Source organism: Halichoeres trimaculatus, unplaced genomic scaffold, assembly GCF_033239565.1.
Source record: "Halichoeres trimaculatus isolate MK-OKI-2021-1 unplaced genomic scaffold, fHalTri1.1 fHalTri1_scaffold_19, whole genome shotgun sequence".
In the NCBI taxonomy this organism is placed as follows: Eukaryota; Metazoa; Chordata; class Actinopteri; order Labriformes; family Labridae; genus Halichoeres; species Halichoeres trimaculatus.
In genome coordinates, this window is record NW_027437197.1 from 12,060,423 (window position 1) to 12,084,055 (window position 23,633).

At 40.1% G+C, this 23,633-nt stretch overlaps 1 protein-coding gene across 3 annotated transcripts in view; it reads right to left on the reverse strand.

Moving 5' to 3' along the window:
• Positions 1 to 8,696: 8,696 nt before the first annotated feature.
• The window catches only part of LOC141807958 (neuropilin-2-like), a 106,181-nt gene continuing 91,244 nt past the window's right edge, over positions 8,697 to 23,633 (reverse strand). For 2 of the 3 annotated variants that reach the window (XM_074694170.1, XM_074694168.1), the window contains 2 exons: positions 14,997 to 15,059; positions 8,697 to 12,148 (listed from right to left, as the gene is read on the reverse strand). In XM_074694170.1, the coding sequence (XP_074550271.1) occupies positions 11,823 to 12,148; positions 14,997 to 15,059 (389 nt within the window). In that variant the 3' untranslated portion in view covers positions 8,697 to 11,822. Of the gene's footprint in view, positions 12,149 to 14,996; positions 15,060 to 15,468; positions 21,754 to 23,633 lie in introns of those variants that run through there. The other variant, XM_074694169.1, reaches the window with a different exon arrangement.

A 23,633-nucleotide genomic window follows, 5' to 3' on the forward strand; every position in this document is an offset into this window, starting at 1 on the left:
GCACATCTTTATGATGACTTAGACTGATAATCTCTCTATATGTACCGTAGGTTGTCTCGACGAAAAACTTGGAAGTCTTTTTTACAAATTGTGTTTCTGTCAAAACCAGTACTGTTTAACTTATTTAAGTATTCTTCAGATGGATTTTCAGATTAACTGTAGGAGAAATGAGATGCATTAAAATCAATAAAAGAGACAATTGGGCGCAGATCTGCCTCTGGGAGCGTGTATTGATGCAGATTCATCCTGGTGAGTTCAAAATAGGTCCACTTGAGCAAAACTTGTGTGTATTCTGGGGCCATATGTATCCACATCATAGATTTACAGAGATGAGAGGGAAAATTGAGAGGGACTGGAGGGAAATCACAGAAAGAAGTGGAGTTTCTGCTGAGTTTGGAGTTCACTGAGAGGTTGAGCTGAGCAGGCCCACTCCTACACACACGGGAGGTGTATCTGCTACGGGTACAGTAGCTGTTTGGGTCACATAGATGTATTTGGCCAAGTAATGATTCCAGGTAATGATTCCAGCTAAAAGTTGCTCTTTATTCTGTCTCTAAACTCATAAACGCTGCAGAGGCAAACAGGGGTTGAACTCCCACTTTAGGTTTAAATACTGCACGCTGGAACCATTTCTGAGATGCTGACTTCCAGTAAGATTTGATGTAACACTGAGCGGCACACATAGAGTGAGAGGCTGCTCTGTGGGCAGGTCGGGTTTGATCCAACACTTATCGACAGGTATGTGTGGGCACGAGCCTTTGCAGTGAGGTAAAGTTGGCTGTGTGGGTGAGGACAGGGAGTACAAATCAGGCCTTCTGCAGCTGGTGCCAGCAACAACCCCTGCAATGCACACACACACACACACACACACACACGGACACACACACACACACGTTTGCCACCTACCCAGATGAAAGCGTTCTCTCCATGGCTCCCTCAGAGGCCCTGTTGAGTGCTATTGTTGCTATTTAGAAAAAATAAGAAGTCAGCAGGAGGTACGCTGGTGTGTGCTGTGCAGTATGTGTGCGTGCGTCTGCAACTCACACACATCACGCAGGTGTTTACATTTAACTCTGTCTTGGTAGAATATGTCTACTTGAAGATTTCAGCGAGACTTGCTACATTTGCACTGTGCCTGGATCTTCATGTCTCAGCACACACACACACACACACACACACACACACACACACACACACACACACACACACACACACACACACACACACACACACACACACACACACACACACACACACACACACACACTCAGACACACATTCACTCACACTCCACTGAAGGAGGGAAACCGCAGCCTTGGATGGTTTAAGAGTCTCAGTGTCAACAACCGGCTCTAAAAGCACAAGTGTTTGTGGCTGAGCAGCTGGTTTAGATAAGCTGAAGGCTACTGAACGGAAAGACTGATATCATCATAACAGAATGTGCTCGCTGTGATGTTGACTGATGAAATGTTTTCTTTACCAATGAGAGGGGTGACAAAAGCAGACAAATAGAGACACAAGCAGGGAGGACACTGGTGATAAAGTGAAAGATGGAAAGATGGTGAACTAAGAGTTTTGAAGTTATGGGTTAATGAAAGAAAGGAAAACAAGAGGGAGAAAGAGAACAATAAACCAAAAAAAAAATACAGCCAGGGTGGATGAAACGAGGGAACAGGGGGATTCATGTAAATGAAAAGTAAATTATACAAAACAAATGAGTTTTTCAGGTGAGCGGTGCAGCGTTATTGTAACTTTTTATTTTGGTAGTAATTCAGGGACAGTTGCCAGCACCTGGCGAACAGCCAAATAAATGAAAACCCCAGAAATGAAAAAGCAATAAACCTTATACTGTGATTAGATTTACAACAATCTTATTTGTACTGGTGTAGTAGAAAAAAAAGCTTTTGTCTGATGAAATGTAATTTGATTTAGCAGCATGCAGCCAGTGAGTTGGGGACATTAGAGAGCAGGGTGCTGGAAGCTGCCAAGACCGTGAACAGCTCTCTCACACAGACGCCCACCCAGGTGGGGAAAGATAAAAAAAAAAACTAAACAAAAACACATGTAATGGATTTGATACAGCCGAGGGGAAAGGAGACATTTTGCACTTAGCTTACTTTTATGTTTTTTACAAATTGAAAAATAAGATTCACCAAGCGGCTGCAGAGCATGCAAATGTAATTTGTAGCTCATTATTTAAAAAAAAAAAAAAAAGCTTTTAAGTCCTGTCTCCTGTTTGCTAACATCGCTTCTGTTTGTTCTCTTAAAATGCTATTAAAATAATTAAAGCTTATCAATTTGGGGGAATTAGCAGGGAGGAGAGAAAGCAAAGGAACAAGGTGGAACAGGTGCAAAAGATGGAGTGAAAGAAAGGAGAGAAATTAAATAAATATTTGACCAAATTGTTTGCAACACAAATGATTATTTCAGCAAATGGAAACAAATTAGAGGGCTGGGAGATGTTAAAGTGCACACATGCAAGGAGGGGAAAAGAAGAGTGGAAAGGGCTGAACATCCCTGTGTGTGTCTCTAGTTTCTGCCTCAGCTGGAGGCTGTATATGTATCTGAATTACAGATCTAGGTAAATAGATCCTATACAGATGAGTTTTAAATAAAATTGTAAAGAAAATCTTGCTAGAGAAATAAAAAGGTGGCATCATTTATGCAGGTAGAAAGTTTGAAGCTGACTGAACGAGGAGTGGAGCAACTCAGAGGATCATTTCACACGACAGCAAGCAGGTGCTTGCAAACATACAGTAGCTGCTGACTTTCCAAGACTTTTCTGTTGGAGCTGCCTCTCTTCCGTTGCGTTTTTTACCCTAGGCAGGTATGGATTTATTATAGAGCTCACACACACACACACACACACACACACACACACACACACACACACACACACACACAAACACACAAACACACACACACACACACACACACACACACACACACACACACACACACACACACACACACACAAACAGCTATAATATCCCTCTACAGCTATAATAGCTTCGTGCAGCACATAATTTGTTCCCCCAGCTTTCAGGGCTGCTGCTGAGTATATCTGCCCTCCAATAAGTGCCAGACTCACCACGTTTATAAGGGGCGGCCTGTTGGTTTTTATGCCGGAGCTGTGAGCATTTGGATTGGTTTTATAAAAATAGAGAGGCAGAGATGGAAAAAGAAAAAGAAAAAGAGGAGGCTGAGTAAAAGGAAGTGATGTAACGGTTAGGTAACATGAGTGCACACTCAGAACCTTTAACTTTGAATAATCTAAAAATGTCTTTAGTGGTAGTAATAAGTGTTTTTATCCTGACAACATCATTTCCCCTTTTAATACAGTTTTTAGAATTTCAAAATTATAAGCTCAACACAAAAATTAACAAGCTATGTTTTTGGTAGTTTATCAAGTTTGCCCGATCTTCTCTGCCAATGCCAAACAACTCATTCTGTCATTAACTCTAGTTTGGTGGATATGTGATTGAAGTTTGAAGAAACAAAACACACTAGGAATTTAACCATTCAGTTGTTTAAAGGGTCTGTGAGCAGTTTGAAAGTGATCTTGAAAAAGTCTCCCTTCTAGTTATATACCTGATGGATTATCAGAGCCAATATTGCTGGTTACAGATCATTTTAAATTGCTATTTCTTAGCTTTCTAATCAGGTCGACCAGGACCAGATTCATTTATGGCACGTCTCGGTACGGTTAAGTTAAGTAGTGAGAAAAGATAAAACAAAACAACAAAACACATAAATCTGTGTTTTTCTCTGCTGAAAACAATTCTATGACTAATTTTGTAGTGATGGTGGACACTGAAGCCTAAATGTTGGACAGAAAAAGGCCAGAAGAGCAAAATAAAGCTAAATGGGAGAGTGAAACAGCCTGAGCTAAAAGCTAATTAGCCTTTGGCTAGGGCTGTATCACTCTATAACACAGGGGCTTAGCTGTTTATGCTAATGTTTATTCCAACCCACATACAGCAGTTATTCCGCAGTGGTATGTTCAAACTTGAGAGTCTATCAATAAAATGAAGAGTGAGGTTACGTTAGCTCTGCTTGGTAGATGACTGGCAGGACATAGCTAACCAGGATTTACTGATGTTACTCATTATGGACATGTCTTAGAGCACTGGGCTGCCAGCTGCACTAAATATAAATGGCTACTAAACTACTTCCAAACTGAAAGTGTTTACTTGTTGTCATGTTAGCCTACAGATACGTCAGAGCACCGGGCTGCCAATGTCGCTAACATATAGCAGACTACTACAACATTTGCTTGGTGTCATATTTCAAACTGTAGCACTATGTAACTGTACTGATGAATACCTTACCTCAGTGCGTTGTATTCAGTAAAAAGTTGTCTTGAGCAAAGAAAATTTGTTTCAGTCAGATCTCCAGTTAATTCTAAAACAACACGCCTCGCTAAAAGTAATTTATGACAGTGTGTGAAGACTATGGGCCACAAGGTGGCGAAGAAGTGCAATCAAAATCGTCCTCCTGATAGCAGCTTTAACTGGAAAGGTACTTACATACACAGCAGTCTGACACCTCCTCCTCCTCATGTTGGTATCCAGCCTGGTCACACATTGTTGTGGGATGGTATCCATTACATTCTTGTGAACACAATCTTCCTCCAGTTCAAACCTTGACTTTAGATCTGCAGAAGAAGGTTGCTTCTTTAGTGCCAATGGGGATGAAATTGTCTCCTTGGCGTCATCTTTCTGGGGTGCCCACCTCATGGCCCGTCTTTCGTTCTTTTGTTCTTTTTATTGGTAGGTGGCAACCAGCTTTCAGGTGTATTTACTGCCACCTACTGGACTGGAGTGTGAGTCAATAGAAAGTCAAAAAAAAAAAAAAAAAACCTACTACCTTACCCCTTGACCCTCAAATGATTCATTAAAACATCTAAACCTTCCTGTAACATACTCTTTAACAAATTACCTAATGTTAACCCACTGACCACTGTAGCAGGTGCTGCCAATCAGGCACCTGATTGGCAGCACCTGTGGCACTTGGCAGAGATCTGTTTTCATGGGTGCAACCCACATTCTGGTTGTGTCCGAAATCACTCACTCATTCCCTACTCACTACTCACTATATTAGTGAATTAGATGTAGTGGACTATATAGTCCACTCAATCAGCTAAATTAAAACAACATTTCGGACACTACTCACTCATTTGCCAGCCGCTGACAGTGACGTAATTACTCTCGCGTCGCTCACGGACAGCTGGGGATATACAGTTATATCTTTTCACAAAAACTGCAAAACAGTATTTATTTTAGTGATACCTAATATTATATGTAGCTTATTTTCTGCAACAGCCAAATATAATAGAAACATTTATTACACCTTATTTTTTAAATAAATAAACCATATATTTGCGCGGAACTTATGCTGTGTTTAAGAATTACAAGGTCCAGTGAATGCATCACCCGCGATGATCGGTTTAACGGCTAACGTCCGTGTTGTTTGTTTCACAGCTCAAAGTTGTGAGACAGGCTCGTCCGAAAGTTAAACAGGGAGCTAAGTGTTATTCTCTGACAGTTTTTAATGTTGTTTCATGCTATTAGTAATCATTTAACATGTAATCAGCCATTTCTTCCGTTTGAACCAATCTATGATGGTATATATTGCTCATATAGTGAGCCTCGCTAATACACTACTTTTCAAAATGCCTTGTGGGATACATTGAGTGGACTTTATAGTGAATGACCATGCTCGCTCAGATTTCGGACAGCACTACAAAATGGCGTATTCACTATATAGTGCACTATACAGTGAATAGGGAGTGATTTCGGACACAGCCTCTTAGTTCTGCTGCTCCCCACCTCTGTTTGGTGTGCCTGCTTGATCAAAAATGTCTGAGAAAATCTGTCCTACTAAGCAGAGATTTAAAATCTATGTCAGTAGGTTACACTCTCAGCAAAGGCTAACCACAAGAGACCCTGTGGAGTGTGTTTGCATCCTCAGACTCACACTCTCGCTGACATGTCTAACTTTGTATCCGCCTGTGTTCAATAACAGCATCAAGGATCTGGAGCAAGATGGTGGAGATGAGATCTGTAACACATGATTATTGTACGAGCTTCACAAATTGAGGTTGCTCTCCACAGTGGGTGTGCGGGTACAGTTAGAACGTTCAGTTCATCTGTGCCGACGTGTGTAAAAACTGTGTGTTTCTGTGTCAGAGAAAGCGTGAGAACAGGGTCAGTCTCTTGAGGAGATGAGTTACACTGTCAGGGAGAAGAAATGAATAAATAAGGGCAGAAGTGATGAGAAAAGAAGAAAGAGAAGAAGAAATGCTGATGCAGAGAAATCACTTGTAATGGCTCTCTCGGAGCTAATTAGAGGGCTGAAACCAAATTAGCATTGCACTGTATACAGTTAGAGCTAATTAAGAAGCATTGTGAAGTAGGGCAGATGGTCAGGGATGCAGGGTAATCTATAGTAAAGTTATTTGGTTCTTTGAAGGAAGAAAATCACTTAAAGCTTAAATTGCTCCTCTGCAGAGTGACTCAAAAGTGCACAGACAGTGTGTCGTCTCCAACTGTTCATCCAAAATGTAATCAATCCCCCATCACTACTTTCACTTCCTTACTTTTAAGATAAATGAGTTGAGTGGGCAACAAATTTCTTTTGTGTGATCTTCCAGCTAATCTCCAGCAGGGCGGCTGTTTGGTTTGAGTGTTGTCATGGGTACGTCGTGTTAATTAGGAGCAAGCTTTCACTGCTCGACTACATGGATTACTTTGATCCTTCATTTTTCTGCATCTCAAGGGTACAAACGCCAGAAGACTTCAGAGACCGAGTGAAAAGAGACAATTAAAGACAGAGAAGGTGAAAAATAAGTTAGACTGAGGGAGGGAGAGGAAGGCCCTAAAAGTTGAAACAAGTATTTTTAAAGGTTTTATTTCAAAGAGAAGTTTATGAGTTACTTAAAAAATGAAAACAAAAAAGATAGCGAGAGTTATCAAAAGTATCATCCTGTTCGTTGACAAGAATTACAAGCTTGTTCATGTTTTTGCCTGAAACTAAAAGCCTCTGATCTGTCAGCATCCGCATCAGGATCTTGATTCCTGTAAATTGAAGAATATTCTGACAGGCAGGAGACTGGAAAACTTTGAAACCAGGGCTGTAAAAATTACGCTTGTGATTAACAGGAGAATCACAGTATTTTAAAAAAGTTGATCACAATCAATTTGAATTGCATTGAAAAACATTTACTTTCTTTCACATGTCAGATAATTTTTTTAAAGGGGCTGTGAGGAGTTTGAAAGTGATCCTACAAAAAGCTCCCTTCTAGATATATGCCTGATCATAATCCACACTTTAAAATGAGACTATCAGCACAAATATTGCTGGTTACAGGTTATTTTAAATCGCTACTTCTTAGCTTCCATTTGGGGTCGTCCAGGAGTGGATCGATCTATGGCACAGAGATCTGTGTTTTTCTGTGATTAATTATGTAGTGATAGTAGACACAGGGGCCTTACTGTCAGACAGAAAATGGACAAAAGAGCAGAAGAAAGCTAAACAAAGAGTGATAAAGCCGGAGCTAAAGGCTAATTAGCCTTTAGCTGGGGCTATATCACTCTATAACACAGGGGCTAAGCTGTTAGAGATAATGTCCATTCCAACTCACATGCAGCAGTTATTCTGCAGTAGTCTGTTCAAACTTGAGAGCCTGTCAATAAAATGAAGAGTGAGGTTAAGTTAGCTCTGCTTGGTGGATGACTGGTAGGACATAGCTAACCAGGATTCACTAACGTTACACATTACAGACAGGTCTCAGAGCACCGGACTGCCAGCTGTGCCAAATATAGACGGCTGCTGAACTACAAACTGAAAGTGTTTCCTTGTTGTCACGTTAGCCTCCAGATACATGGGAGCACTGGGCTAACATATAGCCTGCTGCTACAACGTTTGCTTGATGTTAAATTCCAAACGGTAGGCTACTTAACTGTACTGATAAATACCTTACCTCGGCATCTTGTATCCAGTAAAAAGTTGTCTCGAACAAAGAAAATTTGTTTGGATTAGATCTCCATTTAATTCCAAAACAAACACACACCTCACTAAAAGTAAATTCCATCCATGTGCAGAGACTCCGGGCCACAAGGTGGCGTGGGAGTGCACTTAAAACAGATCCTTCTCATAGCATCTTTAAGAATCAAAATACCTTCATGAGCTTGAGTTTAAGGGTTATTATTCAAGTAAATGCTTCTCTGCTACACCCATTCGGTCATACTTTAGTTCCCAGGTCCCACAACTGGGTAAAACAGAGCAAACTGAACCTTGTCACTTGTTTCTTGTAGTTCTGTTGCTCATGTATCATGAAATAAAATCACTGCTTTGAGTCTCTCTGATGCAGATTTCTTCCTTGTACTTCTGTCTGCATCTCCTATAAACACCAAGTTTAACAAAAAAACATCATTCAAATACTTATTACAGCTTTGATTATTGTGATAACCATTGAATCATAAACACTTTGAAGCAGGTAGGTAATTTGCATTTTTATGTTCAGAGATGTGTAATCCAGGCTTTAACCTGTTTAATCCTATCTTTTCTTTTCCAAAAGAATTCATAATTGTTTGAACACTTAAAGCGATATGAGTAAATTTTTTAACTGTTTTATTTGGAATAAGATCTGCATGCAGCACACAGTCACTTAATCAAACACCCACAGCCACAGCTCTTGTTATTTAGCCTTTATTAAATAATAATAATAACATTAAAAAAGAAATTCTTCTGTACAAAGTCTACAAACAACAGTTTGAGTTATCTGGCCAGTGCCATCGGTGTGTGTATGTGTGTGTGTATATTTCTTTATGTGTGTGTGTGTATCCATCGAGACAGAAGAGGTAATACTAACTGGATTTCCAGAAGATTGAGTGTAAAACAAGAAGAGAGAGGGAAAAGGACATGATACCAGCAGCTTGCGTCAAAATTTGTGTTTCCCTATATTTTCCTTTGCTTTCTCATTCACGTGTGTCTGTGTGTGTGGAGGACAGAAGAGTATATAAGATAATGAAAGTGAAGGAGAGAGAGATACAGTGACTTAAACAGAGAGCTCCAAGGCACTTGGAAAACAGTCCAATGAAAATGCAGTTTAATGGACGGAAAACCTCTTCATCTCTCCCTCTGTTTTCACCCTCCCTTCGTATTTGTGTTTCTGATCGTCTTTCATCACTGCTTTATAACCTCAACAGGCCTCTTTTATGCATGTCCTTGAGTGACGAGAGATGAGGGGAAACACAGAGAGAGGGTGATATGTTTGGCACTTTTTCCTTTTCTCCCTTTAACGTTTTCACTTTTATCATTCTCTCAGTGGGATGATGTGATGCTTAAGTTTAATTTTCTTTAACTTTTGTCTGTGTGGCCTTATTTGCCTGTGGTAATATTTCATATTTACATGCTGAGTATTACCTGCACACAAGCTGAACAGATATTGTTTGTTTAATGAGCATCTTTTAATTGACTGATTGTTAAAAGGACTGTGGTTTCAAACTAATCTATAATTCAACAGTTGATTTTAAAATAATAAATGAAACATCCAAATCTATTTCTCTCAACACCTCCAGACTCCAGCTATGAAAGATTTAAGATATTATGTCATCACTTCTTAATTTCTGCATGTCACCTTACTTTGCATTGAGTGATGAGCTTTAGAGATTATATGCCAAACACAAACAATGTCCCATCGCAGCAATTAACTTTTGATTAACACAGCACAAGCTGACTGACTGATGCTAATTTATGGAGCCTATGCTTAAAGAATAACTCCATGAAATGCTTCAGGTTAATTGTTTTAGTGCTGGCGGCTGACTGCTATTTGATGACACACTTTAACGGAGGATACATGTTAACTACTGACAAAATTATGGCCCAGTTCTCATAGATTTAAACCATGATTCTCATGATTTGAAATAATCTTATAGATTGATGACCCAACGTGGTGTGGTTGTAATGTAACTCTTGGGGGATAAATGGCATTGGTTTTCTGAGTGTAACAGTTCCTCTTTTTGTTTTGATGTGACAGCACGTTACTTTAATTGACAAATGAGACGATTACATGTAAACACAACTGCTGTTTTTCTTCTCTCTCCCTCTTATTCTTGTGGTCCGTCCATCTTTCTGTGTTTGTGTTAAAGGCATGTTTGTTGTTCGTGTGTCTGTGTGTCAGCGTGTGTGTGTCTCCTCCTTCTCATCAGTCTGTCCAGCAGCACTGGCCCTCCTCGATGGCTGTCCTCCGATACAGCGTATACTGTAGTTAGCTTAAGGCTCGATTGTGTGTCCAAGAAAGTTGTCGGTAAGATTTCCATTCTCCTCCTTTAGTCAATCCTTCTCTTGTTGTTTTTGACTGTCCTTCATTCAGGGGGTGACGATTAGCATGGTGGATAAAAGGCAAGATGATTGATCAAACCGAGTCCGTTCTCAGCCTCTTTTAACACTTGATCAGACCCCCTGTGCACATGCACAGCTCTTTGGCAATCCATAGGTTGCAATAAAACAATCACTGACATTTTTTTCACACAGTGTCTGTCCCTCATTTGGACATCATACAGTTTGGAAAGCAAAAAAATATAGATATATACCAAAGACAAACTCTAGAATACTGAATCTAAAGCACGACTCCATAACAGCATGTTAGATTTAGATAAACCTCTGATTTTCAACTTCCGTCTTCCTTTATCATTCCTCAACTCTTTGTGAAGACCAATAATCTGTAATGGAACAATGTGCCAAAATAGAAATACAACTAAAGGAACAGTTAAGACCATGGAGTCCAATGCGGTGCTAAAGAAAGTCTAAAAAAATGGCGCAAGAGCTCTAAAGGGCAGCTAAAAACTGAAGCTTTCTTCACCTTTTTCCATACTGACACAAATCTAAAACAAACAAAACAATCACCATTACTCTTCAATGCCACTGGTTTCACAAAGCGCAGACCAAACGCAGACACAGGAGCGAGCAAGCGCTGTATGGCAGGCTAATGGACGTTTGAAACTCCAGGAACTCATATCTAAAACCTCCAGAAACAGAAAAAAAAAAATAAGGTCCTTTGTCATCCTCTTTTCCTTCTTTGCCTTTAGAAATCTAAAATCTTTTGAGTTCTGTGGTTTGATATCTTTTAAACTTCTTTAGGGGCATAGGCATTCACTTGATATGTGTTGATTTCAGTTTCAAGTTCCCACCGGTGCCAAAGCTTTCAACAGTCATTTTGTTTTCTTGCATGCCATCTCTATTGACCACATTCAAATTCAAGCAAATAAGCACAAATGTCTCATTGCCCTTCTGCAAAGTCTTGGAGACATGTCAGTGAGATTTAAGTCTTCATTAAAAACCCCATTACCAGCGTTTCCACCAAACAGCCCAGCCTCTGCGCTCATTTGTGGTCCAAATGTCCAGATTGTCATGGGTGCTGTCGTCCGTTCCATTTGCAGCTTCATTGCAGTGGCTGGTGGGTTAAATTCTATGGTAGATCTGTCATTCATATTCATGTATTCATTCCTTCATTCATTCACAGGCTTTTAGAATCAAGCAGGCTCTCTCCTGCAGGCAGAGGAGAAATGGTTACTAAAGGGAGACCAAGGTCACTGCCCCCCAAGTTTAGGCCTCCTGTTGTCCAGGAATCAAAGTCACATGTTCCCACTGGCTCACAAAAAGGTGGGGTCAAATGTCACCCCCTTAGACATCAGAGCGGGAAATCAGGAAGGGGACACAGGTTGAAAGAACAGATAGTGCTTCTATTTCATATGTTCTTAGTCCAAAAGAATAAAATCACTTCTGCAGGGGATAAGGACATCGTCTCTGTCTCCTCTTCATGCCTCAGAGCAGCACCTCTGCTGGTTGATCTTCACTTTATGCTTTATCCCATCATACAACTCAAAGTTGTAGTTTTCCAGTGTCGTGGAGGAACGTGAGGAAAGCCCGCTGTAGGAGCACGTGCAGTAGAGGAGCAGCCCCGCACAAACCGCACCCAGCAGGACGCCGAGTGAGCTCATCACGATGATGGTGAGGAGGATGGGGTCCAACGTATAGAGCCAGGCGTTGTCTTTGTCTTTCTCTGACACAAGAGTGACAGATGGAGGGTCCAATTCTGAGGAGGGAGTGGAGAACGAAGAAGGCCATCCTGGAAAGATGTACTCTGAAGAGCAAAAAAAGATAGTTTAGAAATCAGCCTCAATACATGGCAACCAAATGTAAAAAATTACCAAAACAAGCATCTGGACAGATGATTTTTCTTACAAAAAAGAAAAAACTAAAGTTACAAGTGGCACTGGGAGCTTGATTCGCAGCAATTGAAGCCACTTGCAGAACACACTGAATTGGTTTGAGTTTACAACCACATCAGTATCCTATGGACGTTATATCAAAGCATTCTGGGTAACATTAAATGTAAGAAGCCAGCAGCACCACTTTTAGACTCTTAACTCCAACAGGTGACCAGAGGAGCTTGCCTAAGTTAAGTTAGACACGGTAAGCCTGTGAGACCAAGCTTAGGGCAAACAAACCCTCACCACATGCACCAGGGGATTGTGTTACACATTTGCAGATTGCTACACAAATTTGCAGATCTTGCATAGCAAAAGCGTAACAAAAGTTACATGTAAGAAGATATCTAAATGAGAGGCCTGCATCTTTTGTTACTGATGACCTCTGAGCAGTTTTAGCTGGAGGAGCAGAAATATTTTGAATGTTCGGCCATTAATGTATGAGAGAGTTAGTCTTTTCTTCCAGCCAAGGTCAGACTTTATAATCACCTTTAAAACTTAAGCTCTGTTCATGTTGAAATCCTGGATCTGATAAATGTCCAATAACTATAAGTCACTGTAATTTACAATATTTGTATACTTTATTGCGACTGTAGTTCTGTAAATTTCCCCTTGTGGGACAAATTAAAGTTTTATCTTATCTAACCTCGACCTAACCTCTTATCTTAAAAAGTTTTCAAGTTATCTGATCTATATGAAGAAGATACATTCAACAGGAGTTTCTTTGTTGCTTACAAGTATAAACTTGATATTAAATGTGCATTTCCTTTCCTCACTACTTCCACCTTTTAGGGAAACAAGGCTCTGTTTACACAACAATGTTTCATCCGAAAAAAATTAAAACACAGTGAAAACCATAGACTGTATATAGAGTGGACAGTGTGGCTCCGCCATTTATCATTGTATGGTTTTGAAGCCAAAATACCCCCGTCACAGGCGCAGCCATTGGCAGCGATTGCAACTAGAGTCTGCGCAGTAGAGACAATGAGGGATTCTGGGAGAATCTGAGTGGAGCTGGGTGACAAAAAGAATATTTTTTTTTCTTTCAAGAGTCTAATCACTTCTTGACTCTGCCTCTCGACATATTTTACAGTCCCTGAAAAAATACATGAGAACGGCATCTGTCAGTCATCGTTAAAAGTTACGTAAAGCCTCATTTTTAACCTCGAATAACTAATGAAAACGAAACTTTTCAGAAAAAAGAGGACTTGAATACAAGACAGCCAAATAATATCTTCAAATTACCACAACAATTGGACATGAGAAACATTTCTATGAGGAGTATTAATTTTTTAAAGTTTGACCACAGCCCATATGGAATGGCTGGAAAGCCGGATTTTTTTTAACCTATACTGTAGCCAGCCACCAGGGGGAGCAGTTTTTGTGGAGACCTCACTTTGAGCTGAGCAAGCGGACGTCCATTTTTTTGCAAACGCTAAAACACAGTGTAAATGCAGAGAAAAAAATCTGCATTTACACGGAAACGCTGAGGGACTGAAAACACTGTAGTAAGCATGCCGAGCCTGTAGTTGGCGCCATAACTATCTTGGTGCTATAACTATCTTTTACAACTTTGGGTGATCTCCACTGTTGTAGAGTTGGGCTGATCATCTGGCGTATTGGCGAAAATACCAAGTGCAGAAGTGGAAACAGATGCACATTTTGTATAAAGACAGTCAGCAGATTCTGCAGTTTGAGCAGAACAAGTACAACACGGTTGTCCTCGACGATCATAAGAACAACTGTTGTCCTGTTGTATGCGCTAGCTTGAAGTGGAGTATGTCTTTTTTTTTTAGGTCGGCTAAAACACAGTTTCTGTGTAAACAAGAGGCCGAAACGCAACAATTCTTTTGGGTTTCAGCCCTTGATATCAAATATGTATTTCCTTTCTCCTTAACCTCCACAGTCTACCTTTAGGGAAATTAGTTAAAGAAAAATGTTCCACAATGCTGCTGATATACTAAAAACAGCTCATTTTGCTAACCAAAGCCTCAGTAGTTACTGGCTTGAGAAATATGGAAACATAATGAAAGAATTACAGTAAAGGTGCTCCCTGGTGTCTTGTGTGTGCTGGAGTGTGCACATCAAGTTGGCATAAGCAATCATGCTAATCCACTTAATGAATGTATACTCATGAACAAGCCAATCCGCAATTAAGTAGTGCATTTAGAGTGTTTTATGGTGGAACACACATACACAGGAACACACACACACAGGAAAGCAGTAAACAGACAGTAAACAGACTTGTTTAGCGAGGTAAAGGCTGAGTACTCTCCTTGTATCTGTCAAGGGGAACACGCTTGCACACACTGCTCACAGACACACACACACTGGTAGTAAACGGTGATTGTAACAGACAGATGTTTTCGAGGTGCCCAGGAGGAAGCTGTCTGTCTCACTTTGTCTGCTACAGAATATGAAAGAGGATGAAGAGGGAAACACACACTTACATGCCCACATGTGCACACAGACACACTCAGAAGGCTCTCACACACTCTGCCCTGTCTACACACAAACTGCGCACATATCGGAGATTGTCTGTCACTGTTGCCACGGGCTTTTCCATTGTGGATCTACAAGTAGAACGAAGAGCCGTGGGCATGCCTCTGCTTAAAGAGCTATTTCACTGTTCTTTGGGTGAGACTTGTAAAACAGCTGGTATCGCCTCAGGCTTAGAAGAAGGAAAAATAGAAGAGCAGCATAGACGAGGAGAAAGCTCACCTCTATCGATGGGGGGCTTGGGGTTGAAAACTGGATCTTTTCCAAAATCCATGGGGCGGGGATCTGTTAAAGACAGAAAACAACAGCATTAATCTCCACCTTCCAGTCTAGTCCATGCTGAGATAACATCCCTCCTTCTTTGTTAGTTACAGCTTACAAATAGACGATTGAAATCAAAGTACAAGTAAAGCTCAAAGAGTGAGAGAAATCAGGAACTGATCTTCCATAAAGTGTTATTCTATGGTCAGGCCATCAAGGGAAAAATAGCATCCGAGGTTACTAAACATTTCAACAAGACAACCTGCTTAGAGCTGGGGATTTTCATTATGTGATAGGCATCACTGCCCTTTTTATTTACTTGGAAATGAAAACAGAGTCAGGAGATTGAGAGAATTTAAAAACGAGATATGGAATGAGAGAAAAAGGCTGGAAGGAGCGTGAAGTGTGAAAAAAAAAAAACAGCAAGAAACTGTTTCATAAAAAAATATCACTTTTATTACCTTCACATTCCCCACAATACATTTTCTTTTTACTCCAAGACCATGAGATTCAACAAGCTAAAATACCACACTATATTCCCAGGCAGGCTGAAGTGCAAGGCTTTGAAAGGTTTCCAAGCTCAATTCTGCTTCAATTCTGCTTCATCCAAGGAAATTGATATTACAACCCTCGGGGAAAAAAATATATCATAGAGCAATAGCTTTATCTGATAAGCAGCTATCATCCTTTATTGCTGGGGCAGAAGAGCCTAAAAAACACATCATGGAGTGAAACTCTAATAGATATTCAAAAGACAAGAGGTGAAAAACTCATTCATGGAAAGAGATACTGATCTTAATTTCCTGTTAGAGATTAAATCATGTTTTTATGAAGCAAATTTAGCATTGTGGCATCCAGATTATACCTTCCAAAAAGTGACTTTACGAACTTCCAATGCTCCTTAGTGTCTGAGTTATGGTAAGAAGAAATTTGTGTGACTCATTGAAAAGTTCAAATGTTGGGAATCAAACCAAGATTGGCTTCCAAACTGATTAAGACGATTAAGAACAACATGAAGTCTATTATAAACAACATGTTAAAGATGTTCGATGTGAGTTTACTCATTGGATTAATTGATTGGGAGGATGTGTGCCTCTACTGGCCTTTTCTCCTGCTCAATAATTAATTTGCTTGAATTGCAAGACAGCGCAATCTGTAACAAGCCAAAAGAGAGGTTCATCAAGTCCTGGGGCGGGTACAGAGCCGCACCAGACATAAAATTCCAGACTCAGCCATATGCTGAAACTTGCTAGATTGAAACTTCAGCTGTATTACTTTTCAGGTGCACCACAGAGAAGTAAAGCATATCTTAACTAGTGCAGTATATTGTCCAAAACTGAGTAATATTCTTCAAAAAGTGACATTTTCTCGATAGGATACTTGTCGCAGTCGACTGTCTGCGAACAGACCAAAGGCTGAAAACAACTGGCTCCTGTGACCCTTAATCAACCAATCTATTGCGTAAAAGTGTTGGTATATGACAAATTGTGGTAACATACCACTGACATCGAAAGGAGGAAACTATATCTGTAACAAAAGGTGACTACTGCTGCTGGTAAAATCATCTGCTCCTCCGATTAACACATCTTTCAAAAGCTGCGCTATGAAGGTATTTTGAATCAACAGCTAGGGGGATGTTTTTAGATGATGCTATCATGCTTAAGTTGGACATAACTTATGGTGCAACCCCAAAATAAAAGCAGTACAAAGAGTCAAAAAATAATTTTGACATCAAGCTTTGTTTAAACTTGGCGAGTGCTGGTCTCATCTTCTCTGAGGCAGAGTAAGCACTCAAGAGTAAACATAACAGCTCGGTGGCTGAAACCAGGTGAGAATGCTTATGCAAATAACCACTTCAAATCTTGCAGAAAGTGTAAACTAGACAATGTTAAAGTTCAATATCCTTAAAGTTCATCCTTTCCAAAGCAATATTCAAAAAAGATCATTCCTTAAAGGCATCCAACAACACAAAATCTGCCCATTTAATAAAAAACTTATAAGAAAGGTAAAGCAAAGAATGATCACTTTACTATTGAGTAAAGTAACATTTTTAAGGTAGACATTTCAAAAACTCAACATGTGGTTCAACATTTCATGTAAAATAAGGGCAAAGTGGTAAGTCACAAGAACAAGACATGAAACGCGTGTGCAGAGAGAATTCAACAGGTGTATCAACAAGTAGGTGAAACCTTTAAGTGCCCCCAGATAATATTTTGTTGACTGTGAAACAAATTTACGTAATTTTAGAGCCGCTGCTTATACCTGAAACAATAAATACCTGCTCTCCCTACTTTGGCTCCCTCATTATGGCTGCGCTGTACTGTATGTTGTAGTGTTACACAGGTCTGAGTGAAAAGTAACCTTTATATGTGTGTTTGTTTTGTTCATACAGTATCTCATCAGTCTTCACTTGTCCTACAGTTGTTTTGATTCATGGGTAACAACAAACTCCCCCAGCGTGCAAATGTATCTTTCTCAAATGAAGACATGGCAGAAAAAAAATAAAATGGGATCATGAAATAGATACTCGGACACTCTTTGGCCGACTGTTGAACACTCCTAATGATCCTGGCTTAAAGCCCTTAGGCTAGGATCCTGAAAAGCATCATCATGTGGATCTGAAGGAAGATTAAAACTCCCCGTAGTCCCATTTTGTCTCCACTGTCCAATTAGTAAAGAGAAGCATAAAAAGAGGGCTATTCTATTCAGGCAGAGGCATGGATGGCTCTTTGGCACCATAAGCTGCTGCAGTGGGGGCCTGAGGACCTGTTAGAGTGCTTTCACTCGTAATATTTCTCCAGAACACAGAGCAGGAGGAGGCAGAATTAAAAAAAAAAAAAAAAAAACCAGGGATGGCCCGAGGGCTAGAAGTGCTTACTGCAGGGTTTTATGAATGCAATCAGCTCCATTAACTAATTGGAAATATTAAAAGGCTTCAAAGTAGTCTGTGATGGAGAGGGGAGAGGGGGAAGTGAGGGATGGTTGATTTAAAAGCACTGCATGAGACGGCGCCAGCACATTTTCCAAATCTTGCAAAAAGTTTGATAGAGGGAGAGAGAATGAAAGAGAAAAGTGCACGAGTAGCACAACATAAATACAGTCATATATCATTTCTCTATTTGAATTTGGGCCTCATATTGATTGGGTTAGAGCAGAGGGCTGCTAGAATGAGTCACGTAATGTGTAAATCATATACAAGTCGATTGAAGTGGAAGGCAGAGGGGATGGATATGCAGCAACAAATAACTAAAATACTTGTTGACTAAAGCACAAAATCACATTTTATGAGAAACAATTTGATGAAATAAGTCAATATGTAGTGCTGCAGAGTAGATGCACTTTTGAACATGGATGAAACAATGATTGAATTACTGGAATTGATGGATTTTTTGCTCACACGGATCAGTGCTGGTTATGGTGTATGCATGCTGTGCTTATGTGTCTCTATCACTCAGTGTATTCTGTAAAAGACTTCTTTCATCTGCTTTTGTTTGAAACAACCTGCCCTCCTCCTTTTATTCTCCTCCTCCCTCAATCCAAACCCCTAACCTGCCTCCCTGTTAGCCTTTCTTTCAGAGTAAAGGGAAAAAAATCTATCTTTAGCAAGAACAGAAAGCTGTTTTTTTCTCTTTACTTCTTTCATCTTCTTCCATCTCTGGGCGCATTCTTTGGAGGGAAAAGGGGGTTCGCTTAATGGGCCCTTCTCCTCTGAGAGGTTTTGCTCTCCTCCATTTCTGCCTCTCATTTCCTCTCCTGTGTTTTTTATGCTGGGAGGATTTGCAATGAAGGAAAGGAGTAGAATAGGAAAAAGCAGGGATTTGATAAAAAAAAAAAAGGCTAGGGGATTTGGGCATGAACAAAATGATGTAGGGGGAAAGCACACAAAGCAAGATGGTGAGCTGCTGAGAAACCAAGAAAAATAAATTCCACAGTGGTGTACTCAATTTCACAGACATGGATCTGAATAAAAGGTGATACTGTGCCTCTCAATCTAAAACCAAGTGTAGCATTTATACATTTTGGCGCGTTTTCATGTCTCATTTAAGCTTGAGGCTTGAGGCCTTAACCACCGGCCCACAAAATGGCTTAATCCACTTGATGATTTGACACAAAATAAAAGTCAAGAAGAGTCATTAAGATCATCTCAGTGAATCAATGAGTATAAAAAATAGACATCATTTAACTATAATACACCAATTAGCTTTGTTAGCCGACTAAAATATGAGATTACAAAGGAAAAATATTTCACAACCGGTACATGACAAAAGTTTTTCATTCATATTAACATTCACAGTTAATGTAAGAAATCATTAAAGCCTTCAATGATAATTAAGAAGCGTAAAAGTGCTAAAGTTACTCTCAACATCACAGAATAACGTGACCAACCATGAAAATTTTTATGGCACACTCAATGTGTTGCAATTCTTAAGCAAAATCATTTTTCACTTTATGATTATGGAAAATTACTGAAAAAAATGCAAAGACATAGTAAAAAAATCACAGATGAGTTCATGTTAAAGCGGGGGTTTTATGCCTTTTTAAGTTGTATACTGTCCCTCTGGTTACTCCAACAAGATTTACAGCTAAAGGAAAACTCCCTATATGTCACATAGAAAACCCATATTTCAGCCAGTGTCTCAAACTATTTTAGTTGCTGTCTCTTTAAGACTCTCCTCTCCACAACCCCCCTTTCCTCTGATTGGCCCGTTGGAACTATGGTCAGACCTTAGTGTTTTAGGTACACTCCCTCTCATGATATTTTTTGAACAGACTGGTTATATCATGTGGATATATAAGTGATATTTAAAAAAAAAAATCTGTACACATGTACTTTGACATCTACAGTTGTTATTTTATATCCATGTTTAAGTATGAAAAAGCACGATACCCTCTCTTAAAGCAAAGGAAGCAGGCTGTGTTTTGTTAAATCCTGGAGATGAAATGAGCAGTGATGAAGCTATTTCTCAAAGTACACTGAAAAATAAAAACAAAACTTGCTAATTTTTGCAACCAAGTGGACCACAATTTGAGAAGACCTGACTGAACTGAATAAAAACAACAAAAATACTGAGATTAACAAATAATTAAAATGTCTGATTGAAAAACAGAAAAAAAGATGGACAAAAAGATTTGAACACAGACGATTAAAAAAAAGTACAACAGCAGCTTTGGATACTCAGCACAAAGGCTCTTGTAACAGTTTCATTCAACCTGCTCTTTGTGAACACGGCATACTACGATGTTTGCTTTTAACAATCACAGACACAGGCATATGATTATCCATAAGATCCAGGCATAAACAGAGTCCATTCATACGCTAATTCAACACTGAGGCACAACCACATTTCTGAGGTACAGAAATAGTTTAAAGCAGAATTTAAAAAAGAAGAGAGAATGAAAAATACACTCTTTGTAACAAGAGACACTCAATTATTAGTCAGTTAAACATTCAGTTATGGACAGTGTCCGTGCATATGTTTGAGCCTGTGTGTGTGTGTGTGTGTGTGTGTGTGTTTCTAGCTCTTGCAGGGCGCGGTGTAAGCTGTCGTATCCCACCTCGCCCTCATGTAAACCATTCAGAGAACAGCACAACACGGATACCTCTCCAGTCCAAGGACCAAAGAGGCCACTCATGGCGTGCTGTCTTTCTGTCACGCCTGGACAGACAACACTAATTCTTCCTCCACCTTTTTCGCTCTCAATCTGTCCCTGTCGCTCCAAGTCCCTTGAAGGCTAGTGGACAAACAAACAGCAGCTTCCTTCAGACAGCTGAGGAAATAGGCTTTTCTCTTTATGCAGCAGACACTGTGACTTCTATCTCCTTGTACCTGTGTGTAAATCCACTCTCTGTCAGGCAGGGTGTTTAGAAATAGGCAGTCTCCACGCTGCAGATCACAGCGGGGCAGACATATCCCTGTAGAAAGGGAAAATGGGCTGACACTCTACACTGCATACACATATCTTCACAGTCTGAGAGCAACACCACCAATGATTTACTTGATATTCTGATCATAATCCATTTTCTATTCAAGTTGGAGTGCAGGTAAGTGCATTTAAGAAGTTTCAATCTCCCCAGTGATGGATGTTGGTTAAGTTTGATATAAGGAGTTCTTTTTTCCAAATGAGGCTGGCAAGTTGCCTCCTGCTTCAGTTCAATACATCATTCATCATAAACAGGGCCTGCAGAGTCTTTTCCATGTTGATTTCCATAAGTGAAGAGTGGAGATTATTCTGTTTCCTGCTGTAGATCCTTTCTTTCAGGGAACTCTCACACCCTTTAGTTGAATTAAGCATTCCAAAATATCTATCATTCAGGACTTGTCCCGTCATTTTCAGCACTGGGAGTCATAGCTGTCGTCTTTCTCCAGCTTGATGGTGAGCATGGGGTCAAGGCTTTGCGCAGTACCTGGGTACAGGTGGTTTTGGTTGGGGCAGTGGATCAGATTATAGCTGAGGTTTTGGTTCTGGTAGCAGTTTTGGTGACCTTGCAGGTTTTGATGTTGGCTGTTGTGGTACATTACTGAGTGATGATGACTACTGCTGGTCTTCTGGGTCGCCCAGTGGTACCGATGGCAGCACAGTATCACCGCCACAGTTACAGTGACCAGCAGAAGGAGGGCACCGCCTCCTGCCAACACATAGTACCAGTAGGCGGGGAGGGGCTGCGCCGCCACCGTGTGGGCCACTACTGTGGGCTCCATTCCAGATATGGCACCCCCTGGAGGGCAGGAGGACACATTACTGGTTGGCACTGCGGACGAGGGAGGCAGGCATGCAGACCACTACGGAGAATTATTCTATAGAATTGACCATTCACTTAACCCTTTTTTCACCAAAAACCTTCTTCAAATCCTGTGTGAAACTTTGGAAATTTAGTTTGAAAGGTTGTTTTAAGCACTTCCAATCCTAATGTACCATTTGTGTATGCTGAGGATATGTTTATTATGGATTAAAGAGCATGTTTTTCTATTTTTCTGCTTGACACCTGAAGCATGATCGTGACTTGCTAACTAGCTTATAACCTGCAATGGCACTAACTTTGGGGTCCAAACCAAAGTACAATACAATACACAATACCACTACATGACACAATATCTTACATCAAATAATTAACTTAGGTGAGGGGTTTAAAATTTGACATTTGAAAAATCTAACAAGTATTCTTACTTAGAAACTTTAAGCCTTTAAATCATCAGTGACTTCTCTATTATAAAGTTTTTGAGTCTTTGGAACATGCAGTCTGATAATTGACTGCATTTACAAAATACTAATAACTTATTAGTTTTTAAAAGAAACCTTTTGCATGAGCTGGTTAAAAAAAGCAATAGAAGACAATCAGAAATAGAGGGCATCACTTTAGCCTCTACTAAAAAAAAGAGTTTTAGAGTGATGTCACCTCTTGGTTTCTGAAGAGCAGTTTTCTTGCAGTCTGTCAACTTCACAACACCCCCAATTATGCAAATATATGCAAAATTCTTTGTCTCTCTTTAATTTCTTCAAAATGGAAGGGTCTTAGAAAATATACAGTTTGTTCAGGGGTTTTGTGTTTATTTATGTCTTTTTAACTTGTTTCAAGTGGGCACTGGGGAAAATTCAGCTACTGCCACCTCTACTACAGCTTTATTCCTTAACGCTACAAGTTGCAAACACTGGACTTAGTGAATGGTCAATTACTGCATAAAATGGTGAATATATATTCATTCCTGCCATGATGCCATAGAGATATAATATCCAAACAGACCAGCAAGCAATAAAGGACGGTCATCTGGCAGATTTATCTCAGTTTTCCATTATTTACAATCAAGTATAATAAGTATGCTGAGTCATTTAAGGTCTTTATGTCAATTAAAAAGCCCTATTTGTTAATGTTTTTTCTCCTTCTGGAAATTTAGGCTGATGCAAAACTTCACAAGCAAAAGCTGCACATTGACACGCAAAGGCTCATGCCATGCGTCCAGATTTCCATCACAGAATGCAAAGCTTTGATTATGCAGTGACTGGCTGGTTGGGACAAAGAGTGGGGAGTTGTTAAGTGGTTGTTTATCAGGGCAAGATCTCACTGAAAGGACTTGAGTGTAGAGAGAAAGGGATGGTGAGAGAAAGAGGGGAAATCAGAGAGAAATTACAGGGGAGAGACTGGATAAGAGAGAAGGCATTAAGGAAAGAATGAAAAGAAGAAAGAGTGGAGTGAAATAGAGAGGGTTAGCAGAAAGTGAAAGGAGCGGGTGGGAGGGAGGGGAAGTGGAAGGGAGCGGGCTAATCCTGCCATGATATCTTTAATCCTGCATTAGAGGGTCTGTCTGAAACTTCAATACTCTGTCAACTCACTGTGAAAGAAACCCACAGAGAGAGAGGGTGTGGAGGAAAGACGGAGCAGGGAAAAGAGGAGAGAATGAAAGAATGTGATTAAGAAAAAAAAGAAGAAAGAGGAAACTGGCTGACCAGGCCATAAACTAGATGGAGAGGAGCGAGAGGAGAGACAAAGAGAGGACAGAGTAAGGAGAGGTGTGCAGAGAGACCCGTAACCTCAGGAAAGCAGTGAGCTTAATTTAGTTTCTTCTTTGAGTTCAGACGCACTCTTTAAAGGTTTAAAATCTG